The 18,036-nt window shown below is 51.2% G+C and overlaps 1 protein-coding gene across 1 annotated transcript; it reads right to left on the bottom strand.

The window, feature by feature from the left end:
• Nucleotides 1-7,589: 7,589 nt before the first annotated feature.
• HOXC13 (homeobox C13) lies at nucleotides 7,590-13,951 on the bottom strand. The gene is made up of 2 exons (XM_019659688.1): nucleotides 13,222-13,951; nucleotides 7,590-7,846 (listed from the first exon to the last, which is right to left on the bottom strand). Exons 1-2 carry the CDS (start codon nucleotides 13,949-13,951, stop codon nucleotides 7,590-7,592), a joined length of 987 nt encoding a protein of 328 aa, XP_019515233.1.
• Between the last annotated feature and the right edge of the window lie 4,085 nt (nucleotides 13,952-18,036).

Here is an 18,036-nt window from a genome sequence, read left to right as displayed (position 1 = left end):
TGCCATCCCCGCGCAGTCACCTCCAGTCAGGACCCCGAGAGCCGAGGAGCCGAGGAGCGGGCAGGAAACCGCCTGGATTGGATTTTTTTGTGCCTAGTTGATGAAGGGGCTGCACGACAGCAGAGGAGCATCCCTCAGCTGCAAATCCCACGTCACAGCACCTCCAACACCTTATTTATGCCCCCTTTTCAAGATGCATTAATGAGCGCCACTGAAATTTTAATGAAAAAAATGTTATTTGGGGGTTCTTTTGGTCATTAAGCTAAATAGGGTGTGACTTTAATATTATCGCTGTTTTCAATAAGATCACTGCGCTCACGGCGATGTCTGCAGGCCTCCAGGCCTCAGAGCTCAGCCGCTATTGTTGGTGTGAGAAATGCCGAGCTGAGCTTTGCCGAGTAATCACTAGTTTTTGTGGGGTGGAGGCTTCTCCCCTTTCTGTTTCTCCCTCCCAGATGACTACAACCTTCTAGATGGGGGATCCCAGGAGAAAGGTCTCTCAGCCTCTCCCTATCCATCCCTCCCTAGCTCGAAAATCTCAGGCGCAACGCTCTGCCCGCTGCCCTCCGGCCAGGCCGCCGAGCACACAGAGCAGCGGCCACAGGGCGGCAGATGCCACGGCGGGGAAATAAGGATGGAGTGAGGGCTTCCTTAACTCACAGTTTCTCCTAGTCCGATTTGGTCCCATCAGAAAAGGCCATTTTCCCAGGTTTTGGACTCGGGGCACTGACACACGCATAACCCCCTCTTCCTTCCGTGCAACCGACCCTGAGTCCTCTCAGGGGAGGGCTGCAGAAACCCATCAGCAAAATTCGCGTCCCCAGTGTCCTGTTTCTCGCGGCCCAGTGTGAACCTAGGATTTTCAGGACCCCGGCGAGGACCCAGGAAATCTAAGCCCCCAGCCTCCCCTTGCACCACCGTGGTTCTGCCCTCCTGGAAGGCACCGGCTGCACACGCAGCTCAGGCGCCCTTTCCATAACCGGGTTCGGACTCAACAGCTCCGAAGCGCCGCTCCCATCCTGGGTCCCCGGGGCCGGCGGGAGGCTCGGGTGCAAAGCTTAACATCTAAATCCCCCCTCGTCAGGAGCTGCTCGCCAGGAGCCCACTGGGGCTGGCTACGGAGAATAGGAAGGAGTGGCAGCCCAAAGGGCTGGACAACCGTGTCTAGATAGGTTTAATCCGCCTGCACCTCGCAGCCTCCATACAAAACTCTAATTGGCCAGGAACCCAGGCTCTGGAACCGCGGAGCGATCTGTGCGTCCACTCTCCCGCATATTCATTAAATCACAAGGTTAGAGGGGGTGGCCCGCCTGCTGGCGCCTGGCCACGGGCTCCTGCTGCAGCTGGCCTGGTTCAACCGTGCCCCGCTCATTAACTCAGGGGTTAATTAAAACTGAAGGCCAGGATGTGGTCTAGGGCATTCCTTGAAAACCCATTGCAGCCCTCGAGCTTCCGCTCATCCACCAGCTGGATGCCCTGCCCCCTCTCCCGCGCCTTCTGTGTTTGAGCCTCCAACCCTCCCGCATCTTTGAGGACTCTGCGTGGGGCCTCGAGTCCCGACCATCGCGGAGCAAGACGAAAGGCGTTAATTATAAAATCTACACCGGCTGTGATGGCAGGGGTAAAACGGCTGCAGGAATCTTAGGACACCGCGGAGAGGCTGTGAGTGGCTGTGTTTGGGCTTCCCCACCAACACGAGGTCGGAATTATTCGGCGCGGCCTTCTACCCCGTCAGTCGAGAGGCCGCGGTGGCCCAGTTCAAGGTCACTGTCTAGTTTGCAGAAAGCGGTTCTGCCGCGTATGCAAATGAGGCAGGTCCTGGGCCCTTGAAGGGATGTGAGTAGAGGCTGGGCTGGCAGTGAGAGGGGAGATGAAAAGCGCCCCACTCTTCTGTCCTCTCTATTTGGCCTCTTTGGGGCAGCTCAGGCTTGTGACAGGACTTTTTTTGGGTTCTGACAAGGCTAAGGGGTGGAGATAGGTGGGCTCAGTCTCCTCTTTCTTTGCTTCACTAGCTCCTCCAGGGTCGGAGTCCACCTGGTTCCCAGGCCTCCTTTCCGGTGCTCAGGACTTCAGAAACTTGGGAGACCCCTTCTCCAGGTGTTGCCTTCTAGGGACCTGCAACCCGGGGGAGGGAGATTTAAAGGAACCTTGGGTGAGGGGACCCAGTCAGGCTTTCAGGCTCAGGCAAGCGGCCTGGCCTCAGCAGCGCGTCCTTACGTCCTCCAACCCTGCTCTGGGCTGTCTCCCACCGCAAGACCCCAGCCCGACTGCCACTTGGGAAATGGAGAAGGGGTGGGGAGTCCCAGGCGGGAACATCTGGGAGACCATCTTTCTACCTCTCACCTGAACATCCCTAAATGGGTCATCTTTCCCCTTTTTCTCTGTCCTTTCGGCGCGCCAATAGTTAAATAGTTTCACGGCTCTGACATTTTCCCCCTCCGCCAGCAGAGGATCTCCTCCGCCTAGTGAATTACCGAGTGTCAAGAAAGGTGTGGGGACCAAGTTAAAACAAAACAAAACACTCTCATCAAACGCCACACCCACAGCTCCTCTGCAAGTATCCGGGAGCGGAGTGGGCTGGGGCTGGTCTCCGTGCACCTCGAAGCTCCATATGGGGTTGAGGACTAACCCCAGTAGCCCCTGCCCCACAGCCGGTGTCTCTTTGTGATCATGGGCTCTGGCCAGGCCTAGGTCTGGGGAACGGCTGAGATCTGCCTAGGGTGTACTCTGCCCAGCTACCCAAATGTTTCCCAAATCCAAGCCCCCGGGGCGGGGCGGGGGGCGCGGGCGTATTGGAGTGGGAGCAACTGGTTTAGGCGGCTTGTGGGGGTGGGAGGATGTGCTGCTAACCCCGGGGCTGGCTAGGCTAGGAGAGCGGGGGTCCACTTACCTTTGGAGACAGAAGAGGCTCAGAAGGGTGCTGAGCGGGGGTTCTCAGCCCCTGGAAACCTTCGCCCTCCCGCCCCCGCCCTCATCGCCCCGTCCCCCCCAGGCCGCTGCAGGCCAAGCCGAGGTATCTGAGGAGGGCGGGGCGGAGGAGGCGGAGGGAGCGGCCAGCGGTAGGCGCACGGGAGCTGAGTTGCAGAGCATCTCTGGAGAGGCCGCCTTTTATGGGCTTTATTAGCGCCCCTGTCTAGACTGGAGACGACACCTCCTCTGTGTGTAAACAGAGGCGGCGGGCTCTGGCGGGAAGGGGGATGGCGCGTCAAGGGGGCGAGCATCCCTCCCCTTCTCTGACCACCGGAAGATCAAGGCCTTTTCCACCCTCCCCCTTCCCTGTGCGCCCTGTGATGTCAAGGTCAGAAAGACCTAGTCACGGTCAAGGCTAAAAGAGGAAGAGCCTGGTTGGTTGCAAACAGGCTCTGGCCCCCTCCTCCTCCCAGAAGCCCCTTGCTTTCCAGGGCCCCTCAATCCTCCACCAGCCCAGGTCTGGATACACATCTGCCTGAATCAGTAGTTGTAGTTTTTTGAGGGATGGGTTCCCAATACCATCCAAGTTGGACCCAGCTGGATCCTAGGATGGAGAGTTCTCTTTTAAACAGAAGGAGCTGCTGCAGGGTCCCCAGCTCCAATCCTCTGAGAACTGGAGAATGTCCCAGGGCTGTCTGCCTTACAACCACACTGGCTTGCTGACCCAGCCTTCTGTGAATTAGTCTCAGGAGCAGATGGTCTGGAGACAGCCGTGGAGGGATCTCCTGAGAACCCACTCAGGTGGGTTCCTGGCTGTGGGACTATGGACTGGAAGGCCCAATCTGCTGGCTCTAAGTCTGGGGACTAAGATGTGGGTGGGGAAGGGTTTTTCCCCCAAGCTTAGGAAAGGGTTATTACTGAGCCCTCCCTGGCAGCCTGGTAGAGTGACCTGCAGATGGAGAGTCTTGGGAGGCTCCAGCCTACCTGGGTCCCCCAGTTCTGGCCTGGGTGGGGCATGAGGAGTGGAGGGTGCCACCGGATTGTGAGAGAGATAGTAGAAGCCTCAGTCACAGAAGCAAAGGGCTGTTTCCAGGGAAAGCCCCTGTGCTCACAGCCCTTCAGACCTCTTCTATTCCCTTGCATCCTCATATTTATTGAAGCCTCACCTTCATACAAATGCTAGGAGATTGGCCTTGGAAAGAAGGCTTTTTATAGATTTAAATAAAGAAGAGAAAACACACTCTACACCCTGAGATGAGTACTGGCTGACACCACTCCTACTTACACACTTGCACACACAAGCAGTAAAGGCTGAAGAAATTCTCCACTGGTCAAGGCTCTAGACACACACACATACACACATTTGTGCATACACACATACCTTCACAGGAATGTCTCACAGATTCCCCAAAGAGCATGCCAACTCTTGGAGGAAGGAAAGGTAAGGGACCAACATGATCAGGAAAAGAATAATACATTTTCCCAACTTTGCCTTCCCAGAACACACACACACAATACCTGTCTCACAAGAGCATTTCCATTCCCATGCTTACTTTTCTTATGGGAGAAGCATCTTTAAAATCGATCCAGGCATGATCATTCTCTGAAATGCATCGAGACGTATTTAATCCAGGGCATAAGAGGGTCCTAAACACCCTGGCACACTGGGATTCACAGGGACTCAGAGGGACTTCAGTCTTTGCCTGGGTTACTGGGGTCCCAATGCAATCCCAATGAGCCTGTTTAGGCTTTCTGCTTCTCTTTTCCATCTCCCTCTTCTGGGGCCTTAGGGTGGGTCCCTCCGTGTGTGTGTGTGTGTGTGTGTGTGTGTGTGTGTGTGTGTAAACTTGCTCATTTGACTATGTGTGGTTTTGTGTGCAGAAGTGGAGGGGTCCCTAGGAGAACTCTAGACTTCTCTTTCCCCACTGAGTCTCCAGCTTCCACGGTGTCTACACTGTGTTGTGGGACCACCCAACGTACCCTCAAGTCAAGAAGGGTAGATGCCGTATCAAGGGAGCCCCAGGCCTCTTGTCTACTCAGTTCCTTTTTCTGACCAAACACATACATTTCATCTTCAACTCTTTCCATCTCAGGGGGACTCAGGGATTTGGGAGAGAGGTTAGGTTAGTGGGTGGAAAGAGAAAGGGTAGATGGAATTAAGAATGAAATTTATTCCTGGGCAATTCACCTATTTCCTCCTAAATATCTAGTGCCCAGCATGTGACTCCTTGGTAGTTAACCCAGAGTTGAAATGGAGTTGAACAGGACTGGCGTCACATCGTAGCAAAGCCTCCACAGATGGTGAATTCTTCAGTCTCTTTGTCTCTCACATGCCCTGTGTGTGTGTGTGTGTGTGTGTGTGTGTTTGTGTGTGTTTTGCCCCCAGAAACATTTATTTAAATAAAAAATTTAAAACTTGAGCCATCAGGCAAAGGGAGATCAGAGAACTCTGATTTCCAACCCAATGCCTCCAGTCTTTCTGTGTCTCAGGAAAGGAAAAATATTATATATAAATAAAAATTGCTGCAGTAAAGATTTAATCTGAGATAACATTGTTTTAGGATATATTGCTTTTTAAAAGTCTCTTAACCTGACAATTTAACGATCTCATTAACTCCGCCAGATAGGGAGATAGGGAGATAGGCATGGCTGGATGGGATGCGACAGGGAAACAAATTAGTGGCAGTCTATAGGCTCCTGATTGCTTGGAAGATTGGAGTTTCCAGGAATGCTGGAGAATAAAAGTGGGGTTGGTTTAGTGAACGGGAAGTCCAAGGGGTCCTAACCGCCTGACCTCTCTGCATAGGTTGATGGGGGAAGGAAAGAGTGCAGCCTGGGAATGCTGAGCAGATCAGGCTGTGGGACCCCTCCTCGGCCCCAACCCAAACTGACTGGAGACATTTGGGATCCTCTGGGGGCAGTAGGGCCTCAGGAGCCTCAGGTTAGCTCTGCACTGCTGCCACCACTACAACATCCAGCTCCCAGCTGGGATGCTACCTTCTTAGCACCCAGATCCAGATCTGAGGCCTAACTATTAAGTCAAGTGAACGGCTGCAACATACTTTTCTCACTTACCTGCTTCCAGACCTTTTCAGTGGCTGATTACATCCTTATTTCCCCAACATGTGTTTGTCTATTTTGAGCATCAGGATAGGGAGTTTTTTTCTCCTGTCTAAATAGTTTCAACAACTTGAAGTTTTAAAAACTTAAATGTAGCAAATTATGAGTTTGGGATATTCCCAGCTGGGGGGTGATAGCTATACCTGTCCCCTGCCCATTCTGGCTGAGTCAGGGCATCAGAGACTTCCCTGAAGAGCCAATGGACAGAAGGGGTTTCAGAGAGAACCTGAGCGATAAAATCAAGGCCCAAAAAAAAAAAAGATTTTATTTTAAAAACAGGTTTGTGGGGTTTTTTTCTTTTTGCATTCAATTCATTGTCATTCAGACATCACAATACTATATACAGATACACAACATTTTAAAAAAGCCTATTTCTGATGAACGTTTCATAAGAACACTGTTTTGTAATGTGCCAGTGGGAAGGGAGAAGGCGAGGGTCCTCCAGCACCAAGTCGGCCTTTGAGGAGGGAAATGTTAGGCAGCGTCTAGGTTAGCCCGCTACTTGGGGGCCATCATTTTGGCCTCCTGAAAGAAAACTGCTTTCCTCTGGACTGGACAATCAGTAAAAGTGGAAGTGTAAGGCCTCTCTCTGCTATTGTGGTGACGAGAAGCAACTGAAGAAGGACTCTGCTGGGGGACCCACTCTCCATCCCCTTGGAAGAGAAGTTTGTCCTTTTTTAAAGAAAAAACTTCTGCTTCTATGTTTCCTGACTCCCAGCGGGGGTTGGGGGGGGGTTAGTGGGGGGTGGTGAGGGAGGAGGAGGAGGATTTAGAAGCATGGTTGAGTTTCTGTCCTTCGATTTCAGCATGTTTACTGGGAGAGCAGAACAGAGGAGACAGTGGGGGCAAAAGCGGCTCCTGAGAAATTCAGTTTCTTGGTTGAGGTTGGGGCTACGGTTTTTGTTGAAACAGATAGGAAAGAAAGAAAACCTATGCGCTGTCCGTACTCCAATCACAGTGCCAGATCCCTAATAATTATCATCAATATTAACACGACTTTTAAAATATGCACAGAAAATCTTAGCTGGGAAATCTTGCCTAACTAAGGACCGCAGGAGGGACAGGGAGCAGGGGGAGGAACTGGAAGAAAAGTCTGAGCTCACCAGGTTCGGTACCGAGGACCCGCCCTAAGGAGGGTCGTCTATCTGCCTGGGCAAAGGAGGAGGCAAGAATGGGGTCATTCGGGGGTCCCCCAACCCTGTTTTGGTTGGAATGATCGGGCTCTTCGCTGCCACTCGGCTTTCGGGCAAGGAGAGGGGTGAGGGCAAGAGGGAGTGAGGGCCGGCAGCCTTGCTCCCACGGCCCACCCAGACCCACCTCCAAAGCTGTTGAGGCCAGGTAGGTCCCATATGGATGGGGAAGGGGTTGAGGATGGGGTGTGGGGTTAGGGGGTCTCAGAGCTTGCCCTCTGATCCTCTCTGCCTTCTGGCAGCGCGGCGCGGTTCCTCTTTCTTGTTAACATTAAATATTCGTCTGTACCGACGAAGCGTCCTTCGGTGGGTTCTGTTATGGAACAAAGCGGCGACATAAATAGACGGGGAAGGCGGCCCGGTGGGCGGTCAGGTGGAGTGGAGATGAGGCGCTTTCGATTTGCTGACCACCTTCTTCTCTTTGACCCGCCGATTCTGGAACCAGATGGTGACCTGGCGCTCGGAGAGGTTCGTGGTGGCGGAGATGCGCCGGCGCTTCTCTTTGGTAATGAACTTGCTGGCCGCGTACTCCTTCTCTAGCTCCTTCAGCTGCACCTTGGTGTAGGGCACGCGTTTCTTGCGCCCGCGCCGGTAGCTGCTCACTTCGGGCTGTAGGGGAACCACGTCTAGGGGGAGAGAGAAGGCGGGCGGCAGCAAGTGAGTTGTGCGGCTGGACCCGGGACCGGGCTAAAGGCCCCGAGGCTGCGCGGCTGCGGAGGCACAAGGTTCCCGCAGGCACTCAGAGGGGGCCGGCAGACTGCCCCCAAATCCTTCGCACCTTTGTTAATAGCAAGGCCACGACTAAGATGAGGCCATTGAGATATTAAAGGAGGGGGTGCCATAAATTCAGTAATCAAGATAAATAATAGTTTAATACAATGTTTAAGAAATAGAAATAAATGCAAAAAAAATCCATGATGAACAAAATATCACATTTTTAAATAAACACGGGACCAGCATTACTGATTTTTCCTTTTGCCTCAGGCTCCAGTATGGCTCCGCACAGCACTTGTTCCCAGGATTGCAGGTATTCTTCCAGCACTTAAGATTATTTGGGCATCCATAAGCTTATTCTCTGAGAAAAAAAGTGTTCTGTTGTATATTTCAGGGAGGACATAGTGGGAGGGAGACAGCTGCAGTGGGCACAGACCACCAAGTGGTGGCTCACGCTTTTGGTCACTGGCTGTGCTCTAAGAATCTGAGGCCTGCACCAACAGACAAGAGAGAAGAAAGGTGTCCAGGTGAAGCTAGCCCACCTGGGAACCAGTCACTCTAGGAGCCCAATGTGTGAGCCACTTAACATCCAAGGTGGTGAGGTCCTGGCCCTGAGATGTAGATAATCAGGTCCCTGGAAGTAGAGGGTCCATGCCTCAGGGTCTGCCCACCAGAGGAGGTACCAGAAGAGCCTTCTTGAAGTAAAACCAGCTGTTCCCATAAGTCTTCTATAAAGAGAACACCATGCCCTCCTTACCCCCCCAAATGTCCACTCCCAAAACAGAGCAAATTCTGCTCCAACCACCTTTCCTCTCCATTCCTCCAAGGCTGAAGGAAAACTGTCTTCATTCCATGCAGGAACCCTAACCCTAAATCCTGAATACCTTGTCATCCTAACCATTAATAGTTCAATTCTTTATACTCTGAAAATTTCACAGGAACTAAAAACAATAAATGTCACTTATATTCCCTTTCCACTCAACCCTCGCCTCTGTCAATAAAAAGGCCATAGCAATACTTTTAAGGGGAAATGGGGAACGGGGGAGATCATCTAAATAACTCACCCTTCAATTTTTAAAATGTAATTATTAGACTTCTTCATGCAGAAGCTCATGAGGAAGACTGAAAATTTGGGGTTTTCCCTTCATCCTTACTACCCTTTGGAAGTATAGACACAGACCAGAATAAAGACACAAAGCTCTTCCTGAAATGGTTGTTCTCACCCCACCCTCATAAAACACCTTCCATATACCCATTCCTATTGGGTCTGCTCTCTCTTAGGGACCCTTATCTATACAGGAAGGTGAGAGAAGAGGTCACAATTAAATGCAGAGTGGAAGTAAAGTGCTCAGGAAGAATATGGTAGAGAGTGGGTTCCAATGGCCTGGCTTGGCTGTCTTCATGATAGTTTCTCAGGAAAATCGTTGGACTTGTCACTTTTCTCGGCCTATGTAGGAATAGGCCAAGGTTTTGTTTTTGTTTTTTGTTTTTATCTGAAAAACAAAACAACTTCACTTTAACAGAGTAGGTCCTTTAGGTTAAAAATGATTTTTTTTGTACAAGGTAATTAAAAAAAAGAAAAATCTTCAGTTCTCAAATTTGTTTTACTCTTACAGATGTAACTATGATTCAGGAAATTGATGATTCCAGGACAAGAATAAAACAAAAGGTAAGTAACGATACCATAAGGACACTGTGAGGTTTTCTTTTTGTTTGTTTGTTTGTTTTAATCCTCAGAACAATATTTTTCAGGCTTATTTTATTAAACCCATTTATAAGATGAGAAATCTGAGGCTTTGAGTGGGTAAAATAACTTAAGTGGCAAAGCCGGGTTTTAAACACAGATTTTCTGACTCAACATAACGATGAAGTAAGTTCTAAAATGGAAATAGGCCACCTGGTACAATCCAGCTTTAAAATAGACCTCCTTTTCCCTGGAGAGCAAAATAGGATAAAACGGATTTGATTCCTGAATTAACCAGATAATTGTCCCTGTTTTTTTGCCTCACTTTCTGGAACCGCTCACAATTACCTATTCAATTTTGGATCCCTTAAACCCCAACTCTAAATTTCCAATGAGGTTTAATCAAAACAACCCTTAAAAATCACTTAAAAAACAAATAATGGATCTAAACTGGTTGTTTTTCTCTGTAGAATACCAAGAATTGATTTGGCCAAGTTTTTCATGGGTCAAACCAAACTGCTGGGTTGGTTTTTTTTTGGGGGGGGCCTCCTGGGGAAATACCTTCAGTCTTGCCTTCTCAAAGTCCCCCTTCATTGTCTGCTGTCTTTTCTGAAAAGGAAGTGGGATCTACAGATGTGGAAACACCTGGGAGCTTAGACCTGGAGTTGTGTCTATACTGCCTAAAGTACGTAGGGTACATGGCTATTAATTTTCCAATCAACCCTTCCCTAATCTCCTTCCAGAGCACACATGCACGCAAACCACTTCATACCTGAGAACCTAATAGACACCTTTGAGGAGCAAATAAAAATCAGATCAATGCTTAGCCATAGCTTTCTCTTGGGACTCTTTGTGCAGGTTCCTACTGCCCACTCGCTCTTGACCACCCACTGCCACAACGAGGCTCTGAAGAGGACCTTGCCCAGCTAGAAATCCTAGCTGCTCTTCTCAACCAAAATCCAAAAGCTTGTCAGTAGGTACTTCTGGTATAGCCCAAAGAACCCACTATTTATTTTTATTTTCTGGTCTCTCCCCAATCCTATCTGTCTCTTTCTCTCCCCACCTTGTTTCTTTGCTGGTTTCCTCTTGGAGTTTCCACCTCTCTCTGTCAAAAAAAAAAGTGTCTACACTCACTATAGGAAGACCAAAAAAAAAGCAATGAAGCAAGGGTCTGTATAATTGGGGGAAGGAAGAAGCCACAACACATCTTGGCCCTAATTATCTGGATCTTTCTGAACAATTGCTCCATCTCCCACACCAGCCCAGACTGCCATAGATGAGGTTTCTCAGAGCCAGAGGCGCTGAAGAGAGACAGTAGTGTTTATGCCTAGATGCTGCAGAACAAACCACAATTGCATAGACAGAGTTATCTGGAAATCTCACTACTTCTAAAAGACCTCTGTGTGGGTAGAAAGATGGAGGGTGTCTGAGGATCATTTCTTTTTCATCTGCCTTTTGCCTGGACCTCTGCGCTCACTGAGATACACCAGCCCGATTCTATTTCCATACAAGTAGTGTGTGAGCACATAACTGCTGAGACACAATGGATTTTATGTCCATTTCCACGCTGTAATTTGCAAGTGTATTAAATCTCAGTTGGGCTGTACTTTTTTTTATTTCAAAGATATTTTTCCCTAGGAGGCTGTGATCAAAAGTGTTTATTTTTAGCAGGTTTTTTCCCCCTTGGAATCTTTAAAATGTTTATTTTGCTTAAAGATATTTCTGAGCTTCTCTCCAAGCCTTCAACCCCACCCTGCTCCACATGCATACACAGGGATGCCAGAGCAGCTCCCTCTCTTCACTTCTTCACATTAAATCAATTTCTCATTGCTCTAGACCTGCACTTCTGCCCACAGTGGTGGGCATCTGCTCCCCTACCTTCAGCCCTTTGGCATGGCCTATCAGCTTCCCCTGCTCCAGGAATTCTTGCTAGGCCCCCATCTCCTAAGAACCTTTCTGTTTGGGTGAGATGGGGAATTAAAGGGCCATCTCTCTACAATACATTATTGGATATCCCTATGTGAATTTCCAATCTTCTGGAGATGTAGTATTGTGTGTTTCATATTAGGCAGTTAATAACAGAAATCATATTATATAAAAATATTATAGCCAATGCAGAGCAGGTAATGCATGATACCATGTACTAAAATTCCAGTATCCTTAAATCTTCTGGCAATCAGAAATGGGGTGCCTAGTGTGGGTCGCACCTGGTTTATAGTTGTGTTATACTGAGTAATCTCATATTTACAAGAATGTTATTTGCTACATTTTCTAACATCATTCAGTGATTTTTTTTTTCACCATCTGCCCATGCCCCAATCCCGGATACAGAGGAATTTCAGGCCCACCCTTAGGAGGTATTCAGTTCTATACTTCCCAATGAAAATGTCCCTGGACCCACATGCAGAGCTGGGGGACCCTCTAGGCAGTATGGGTAAACATCTGAGTTTACTCTGTGACCCCCCCAGGACCCCTATGGGCATCAGAAAGAAGCCAGTCAGCCTCAATCTCTGGATTCTTCAGACCTAAAATCCTGATTTCTCAGCGTAGTTCTGAATTCAAAGCTCTTGATGTGATTTTGAGAAACCTGGAACTGCTCTTTTCACCCTGGGGTACAGTGGGGGTTGCAGGATTCCCTCCGGTTCAGAGATGGCCTCAGTTGGAGAAGAAACAGGACATCGGTGAATTCCACTCACCCTCCCACACACAGCCAGACAAAACCCAGGGGTCCCCAGCCTGGGTCTGGACCCCAGATTCTTCCAGAAGAGGTCTTCCTCCTGCCTCACCTCTCATCCTTACTCCTCTCTTTCTATATCTGAGGCACGAATAATTCTCTTTCTCCCCCACACTTGGGACAGTTGGCAGTGGAAACACCCACAGGATTTGAGCTTAGTATATTGGAGAGGAAAAGAAAATTTATATCCCAGGAGAGGGATGCAAACTCCCTTCTCTCCACGCCCTCTCAAGAGATTTTAGTTTTCTGCTTCTTTAACAATTGGGAAATTCGTCGCCAAATGTTTTAAATAAAGAAAGAAAATAAATAAACAAAAAAGGAAACATTCTACATTTCCATAGACCCCGGCAAATTAGACCCCTATTAAAAAACAAACAAAAAACTAGTGCCTGAACGATCTTGGAAATTCAGGCAAAGAAAATGCTTGGAGGTTCTTATTCTCCCCCCACCCCAGTTATTCGGTGAGTTGAGGGTTTTGTGGTGGTGGTTGTGGATTCCAAGGCACTCGAGGCCCACCCCAACCCCATTCCTAGCCAAAAGCAGGCTTTGGGGGCCGAGAGACGTGCGTGAGACCTGAGCCCGCTGGGGGAGGAGGAGGCGGTTACCGACTCGATCTCAGCCGGCAGCCCGGCGCTCGGGCGCCTATGATTGCTTCACTCTCAGCGGGGCAGCTTCGGGGAACGTGTCGGAGCAGATTTCTTCTCCGGCGCATTCCTCAGCGCAGCTCGCCCGGCCGGCTCCATCGGCAGCCCAGCAGAGCCGGCGCGCCGGGGCCAGACGGCGGGGGTGGCTGGGGCGCGGAGCCCCGGGGCAGGCGGGGCTGGGAGGGGTCCCTGGCGGCGGCAGCGGCGTTCGGGCCCCTTCCTTACCTGGAAAGGGAGACTTCCAGAGGTGGGCGGACTGCGACTGCTCCTTGGAGCAGTACACCTGACTGTCCCAGCCGTTGGAGAGAGCCCAGTGCTGGTAGCCTTCGACGGGGATGAGCGCGTCGTGACGCGGCTCCGGGTGCCCGCTGATCCCAGGCACCACCGACACGTCCAGGTAGCCGGGCATCGCCTGGTAGGAGCTCGCGAAGCTGGGATAGAAGGCGAACTCCTTGGCCCTGGAGGACAGGTCGTCACCGGGCAAGGTGCCCGACGGCTCCGGGTACTTATCACCCGGATGGTAGGCGCAAGGCTTTTGCTGCAGGTTCACGTTGTGCGATAGGCGGCAGCCGTAGTAGCTGCCACCGAACGGGTAGCCGTAGCCCAGGGTGGCGTTGGACGAGGTGGGGGGCGCCGGCGGCGGGGCGCATTGGCGTGCCGCCTCGGGGGCCTGGATGTCCGTGTAGACCGCGCCCTGAGGGGCGCCCAGGGGAGCCGGAGGGCGGCCCAGCACGGGGTGCGGAAGCAGGTCGCGGCAGTGGCTGGCCGGGCAGCTGCTGCCCAGCCCGTCCATGCTCGGGGCTTTGCCAGGGCTCGCTCCGCCGCAGCCGACCCCCGCTCCGCCCGCGCTGCCACCTCCCCCGCCGCCGCCGCTGCCGCTCTCCGCCGCGCTGTCCTCATAGACGTACATAAGGCTCTCCGGCCAGCGCGGATGCAGGAGCAGCGAAGTCGTCATGACATGATCTGCTCGAGCTTTTTAAAAACTCCACTTGCCAGAGGCAGGGAGCTAGGGATACACCTCGCTCCCTTTTCCCCTCCCCCATCCCTCCTCCTTTTCTTCTCCACCCCTCCCCTGCCTCCTCTTGGAGCTTTCACCTCCCTCCCCACAGTCCCTCTACGCATGCGGGGACACTTCATTAAGAAATCCGCGCGGCTCCCGCCCGCCTCGCCTCCACCACCCTCCAGCGCCCACGTGACCTCGTGCTGGCGCCTAGGCCCGGTCTCCTGGGGTTCCCACCCCTCCAGGTGGGGCGGGACAGAAGGGGAAATGTCTCTGCTGATTGGCTCTCAGGAGGGGCAAAGAGGAGGGAGCTGGGAGATTTAAAGGGACAGGGCAACGCCCCCTGACAGGCCCCAGGGAGGGAGAGGGTGGAGGAGGAGGCTGAATTTAGCCGATGCAAAGGTGTCTGGAGAGACGAGGACTATTCCTGGTGTCTCTCCCTAGGCTTAGGATGTGTATGGGGGACACAGGTCCCTACCTCTCCCCGGAAAACAAAACGATACCTGTGACTGGATTGGGGCTTGGAGGTAAGGGTGAGGAAGAAACTGGATTTTTTTTTCTTAGTAAATGGAGAAACTAGACAGCAGGCGAAGCACGCGAGGGCAGGGCGTGGGGGAGCCCTGGCTGTGGCCCTGGCAGACTCCTCTGGCGCTCGCAGCTGGAAATAACTCGATGTCGCTCAGCAGCGGGAGAGACTTTGATGCCGGGATTGTTTCCATGTCCTACTTTCATCCACTTACTCCAAAGCCCTTGTTCTCTGGGAGGGACCCTCTCGGTTCCTCGCCCGCAATTCTTCCTCAAGCTGAGTAGAGAGGATTGGGAGAATGTGATAGCCCCCAAACATACACATCATCACATGGAGGGGAGATTCTCTCAATGAAAAATGGAGAGAGAATAAAAGGAGGGAAATGAAGGCAACAGAATAGGCTGATATTTCAATATACATTAGAAATAAAAAGCCTCAGAGTGAGATTGCTCAAAGAAAAGGGGGCAGGAGGAGAGAGTTCCGTCTAGGAAAGCTAAAAAGCCCTGGATGCGAGCAAGAACACCCGCGCTCTCAGATCAGTGTACAAAAGGAAACGTGAAATGTGGGAGAGTCAGCAGCACTACTCCTTTGGAGGGGCCTTTCCCAGGTGCAAACAGGGGAGACCTCAACCCTTGGGAGGCCAGCCCTAGGCGGTGGCGGGAGATGAGGGCCAAGGGGCTGGGCAGAGCCAGGATTAAGGCGGCTCCCAGCTGGACAACCCCAACTTTAGCTCCCACATCTTTCTTGGGGTCACTCCTTTTTAGTGTGGAATGTTTTCATGCTTTAAAATTACCACGGAATATTTCAAAGAACAAATTAACACCAACTTATTGATTTCTCAAAAAGCTCCTCTCTTCTTCCCTCTCAATATCCTGACTTTAGGGCTTCCTATGCCCAATTTGGAGCCTCTATAATAGAGTCACCCCTTTCCAGGGCCTATCTCCGTGGAACTGAGCCAAAAGTTCCTTTTCAGCACCAGAGCCTCCCTGAGGAGAAGAGGTAATAAAGAGAGAGAAAAAATGGGGCAGGGAGATGGACTGCAGAATCTTCCTCGTTCCTGCCTCTGCCTCACAGTTTCCACACTGGGTGCTACTGTTCAGACAGCGCGCAGGCAGTGGCCACACAGCAGCCTGGAGCTAAGCAGGAACCACTGGGCCCCTCCAACCTGGAAAGCAAGTGTTCAAGTCTCAAATGAGATCCAGCCTACAGGCCATCTCCCTTCTTCCTGTAGGGGAAGGTGGTGTTTGACAATGGAAAGAGGACTGGCATGGGTGAGCTAGGATAAGAAACTAATCCTTATTCGTGTGATCTTCATCCGGAAGAGTCCCCTCAGAGTTCGGAAAGCAGGCTTTTGGCTGGCTGGCAGTCGGAGGAAAAATACAACAGGAAGATGTGAAACAGAAGCAGGCTAGCTTGAGTGTATGATGATGGTGGAAGGAGGGATGAGCCAGGGAAAGATAGATCTTGCTCCGAGACCGCTCTTTGCTAGGAAACTGGCTTCCCTGCCTCAGGATTCCAAGGTCAAGGTGAAACGAGGAGAGCAAACAAGCCAGGCCAGTCTAGACTGGGTCGTGTGACCTTGGCCCCTGCATCATCCTGGGGCCTGGTTGGTGGAGGTAGGTGGGTGGGGAGGTCTGTCGGTTTCCAGCCGCACATGGAGAGGAGGTGCTGAGGCCCTGGCTTCCCCTCTGGTGAAGTGCCGTTTCGCATGGAATGGAGAAGCCTGGGCGACAGGGACCAGGCTCTCTGGGACCACCAGGAGAAACAAAGGGCCAGAAACTCCCACTTCATTTCTGGGTCTTCTTCCCTGGTCCAGGAATGCTCTAGTCCAACGCTGGACTCGAATTCTGCGAGCCAGAACCCACAGAAACGTCCCCCAGCCTTTGGGAGTAGGGGGGCAGAACGGCGGGAAGGATCTGTGTGCAGGGCTGCCCAGCAATAAGTAAAATTAACAGTATGCTTTCTTCCAGGTTTATATAAGGATATTAAGTATTCCTATTGCACTGAGACATAGATTTAATTTACCCGACAATTTTACAATTCCATTTATTAGGGGCACTATGTGGCCAAAATTTAGCAATGAGAGAAAAGAGCTGGAACTAAAGACCCCTTCGTCAAGAAGCCCAGCCCAAGAAAATGTAGCCCCTCTACCCCCTAGTGACTTTGGGGAGTGGGAAGGCTGGAGGAGAAAGTTCAGGGCTAAGGCATTAAACGCTGCTGGAGAAGTGTCCGCATCCTCTGAACGATCCTCCACTCTTTCGTTGGGTTCCCCAAGATCTTCCGCGCCTGAAACTGCCAGCTCCACGACTGGGGCGCGCCCGGAGCAGGGAGGGAGGCGGCGGTGCCAGAGCCCGCGGGCGGGCGGCGGAAAGTAAAGCTTTGTTGGTTAATTAACTTTAAGCCTGGGGTCGCTTCTCCCTCCTCCCCCGAAAAAAATGTGGATCTCGCTGAGACACAAATAAAACCAAATTAAACACTCCAGGAGAATATGCACCACTGGAAACGTAGTAATTACATCTCCGAGACGATCCCGCCCTGGAAAGCCGGGCGCTGAAACTCGCGGCTTCGCGCTCAGCCCCCACCACACCGACACACCACGCCCCGCCGGGCTGCGCGGATGGGGCGATGGCGCTTGACTACGAAGTTTACAGAAAATGAAGACAAGTGAAAAGGAATATGGCTCCTCGGTCTCCAGCTGTCCTGCTGCTGTAGGGAAAAAGACGAAGAATTTCCTTATACCAAAGGAAAATGGAAAATGGCCCCTCAGTCCCGTCAGGAAGCCCAGCTCTGCTCTGGATTTTTTTACCAAGGGACAATTGCAAGGATCACAGGAGCCTCTCTGCCCTCAGCTTCCTCTATGGACTAAGGTCCCTGCTCAGTTCAACTCAGAAATTCTTCTTCTCAAAGGCTCCAACATATAAAGGAGATATCTAATGTGCCTCCTCACTGGACGTGTGTGTGGTGTATGTGTGCACACTTGGCCTGTGTTTTTGGGACTGTGTGCAGGCTGCATGCACTCTTCCAGCATATTCCTTTGTGGACACAGCCCAAATGTGTTTATAGGACACTCAGTCCTCTGCTGAAATCCTCTATATGCAAATAAAGATCTCTGCTGGTCTATTTATTTCTCTGTATACACACTTAATTTACATGCTCATTCTCTACTTAGACATCTCCCAGGAAAACACTAGGAAGAGGCAGATGCCTGTGTTTTTCTGAAGTTGAGGGGTGGAATTACTGGGCCACTGTATTAAAGACAAAGCCAGAGGTGTAAGTTCACAGCATTTGCAGCAAGAGGGTGCAAGCTTGAGGCACACACTCAGGGCTGGGTGTAGCTGAAATACCAGGCTAGGGAGGATGAGAGAAATGAGGTTGATGTGCCCCTTATTCAATACACAGATTGCCTTCTCTGGAAATTAAGCATCAGTTGATTTTGTCTCCCCTTCCTGTTTCCTTCATATTCCCCAGAAAAAAAGAGCTTGAAGCTCCGAAGCTCCTGCCACCCCCCCACCCC

Source organism: Hipposideros armiger, unplaced genomic scaffold (genome assembly GCF_001890085.2).
Source record: "Hipposideros armiger isolate ML-2016 unplaced genomic scaffold, ASM189008v1 scaffold_303, whole genome shotgun sequence".
NCBI lineage: Eukaryota > Metazoa > Chordata > Mammalia > Chiroptera > Hipposideridae > Hipposideros > Hipposideros armiger.
The sequence above is the reverse complement of the archived record's forward strand: the minus strand, read 5'-3'. Positions and strand labels throughout refer to the sequence as shown.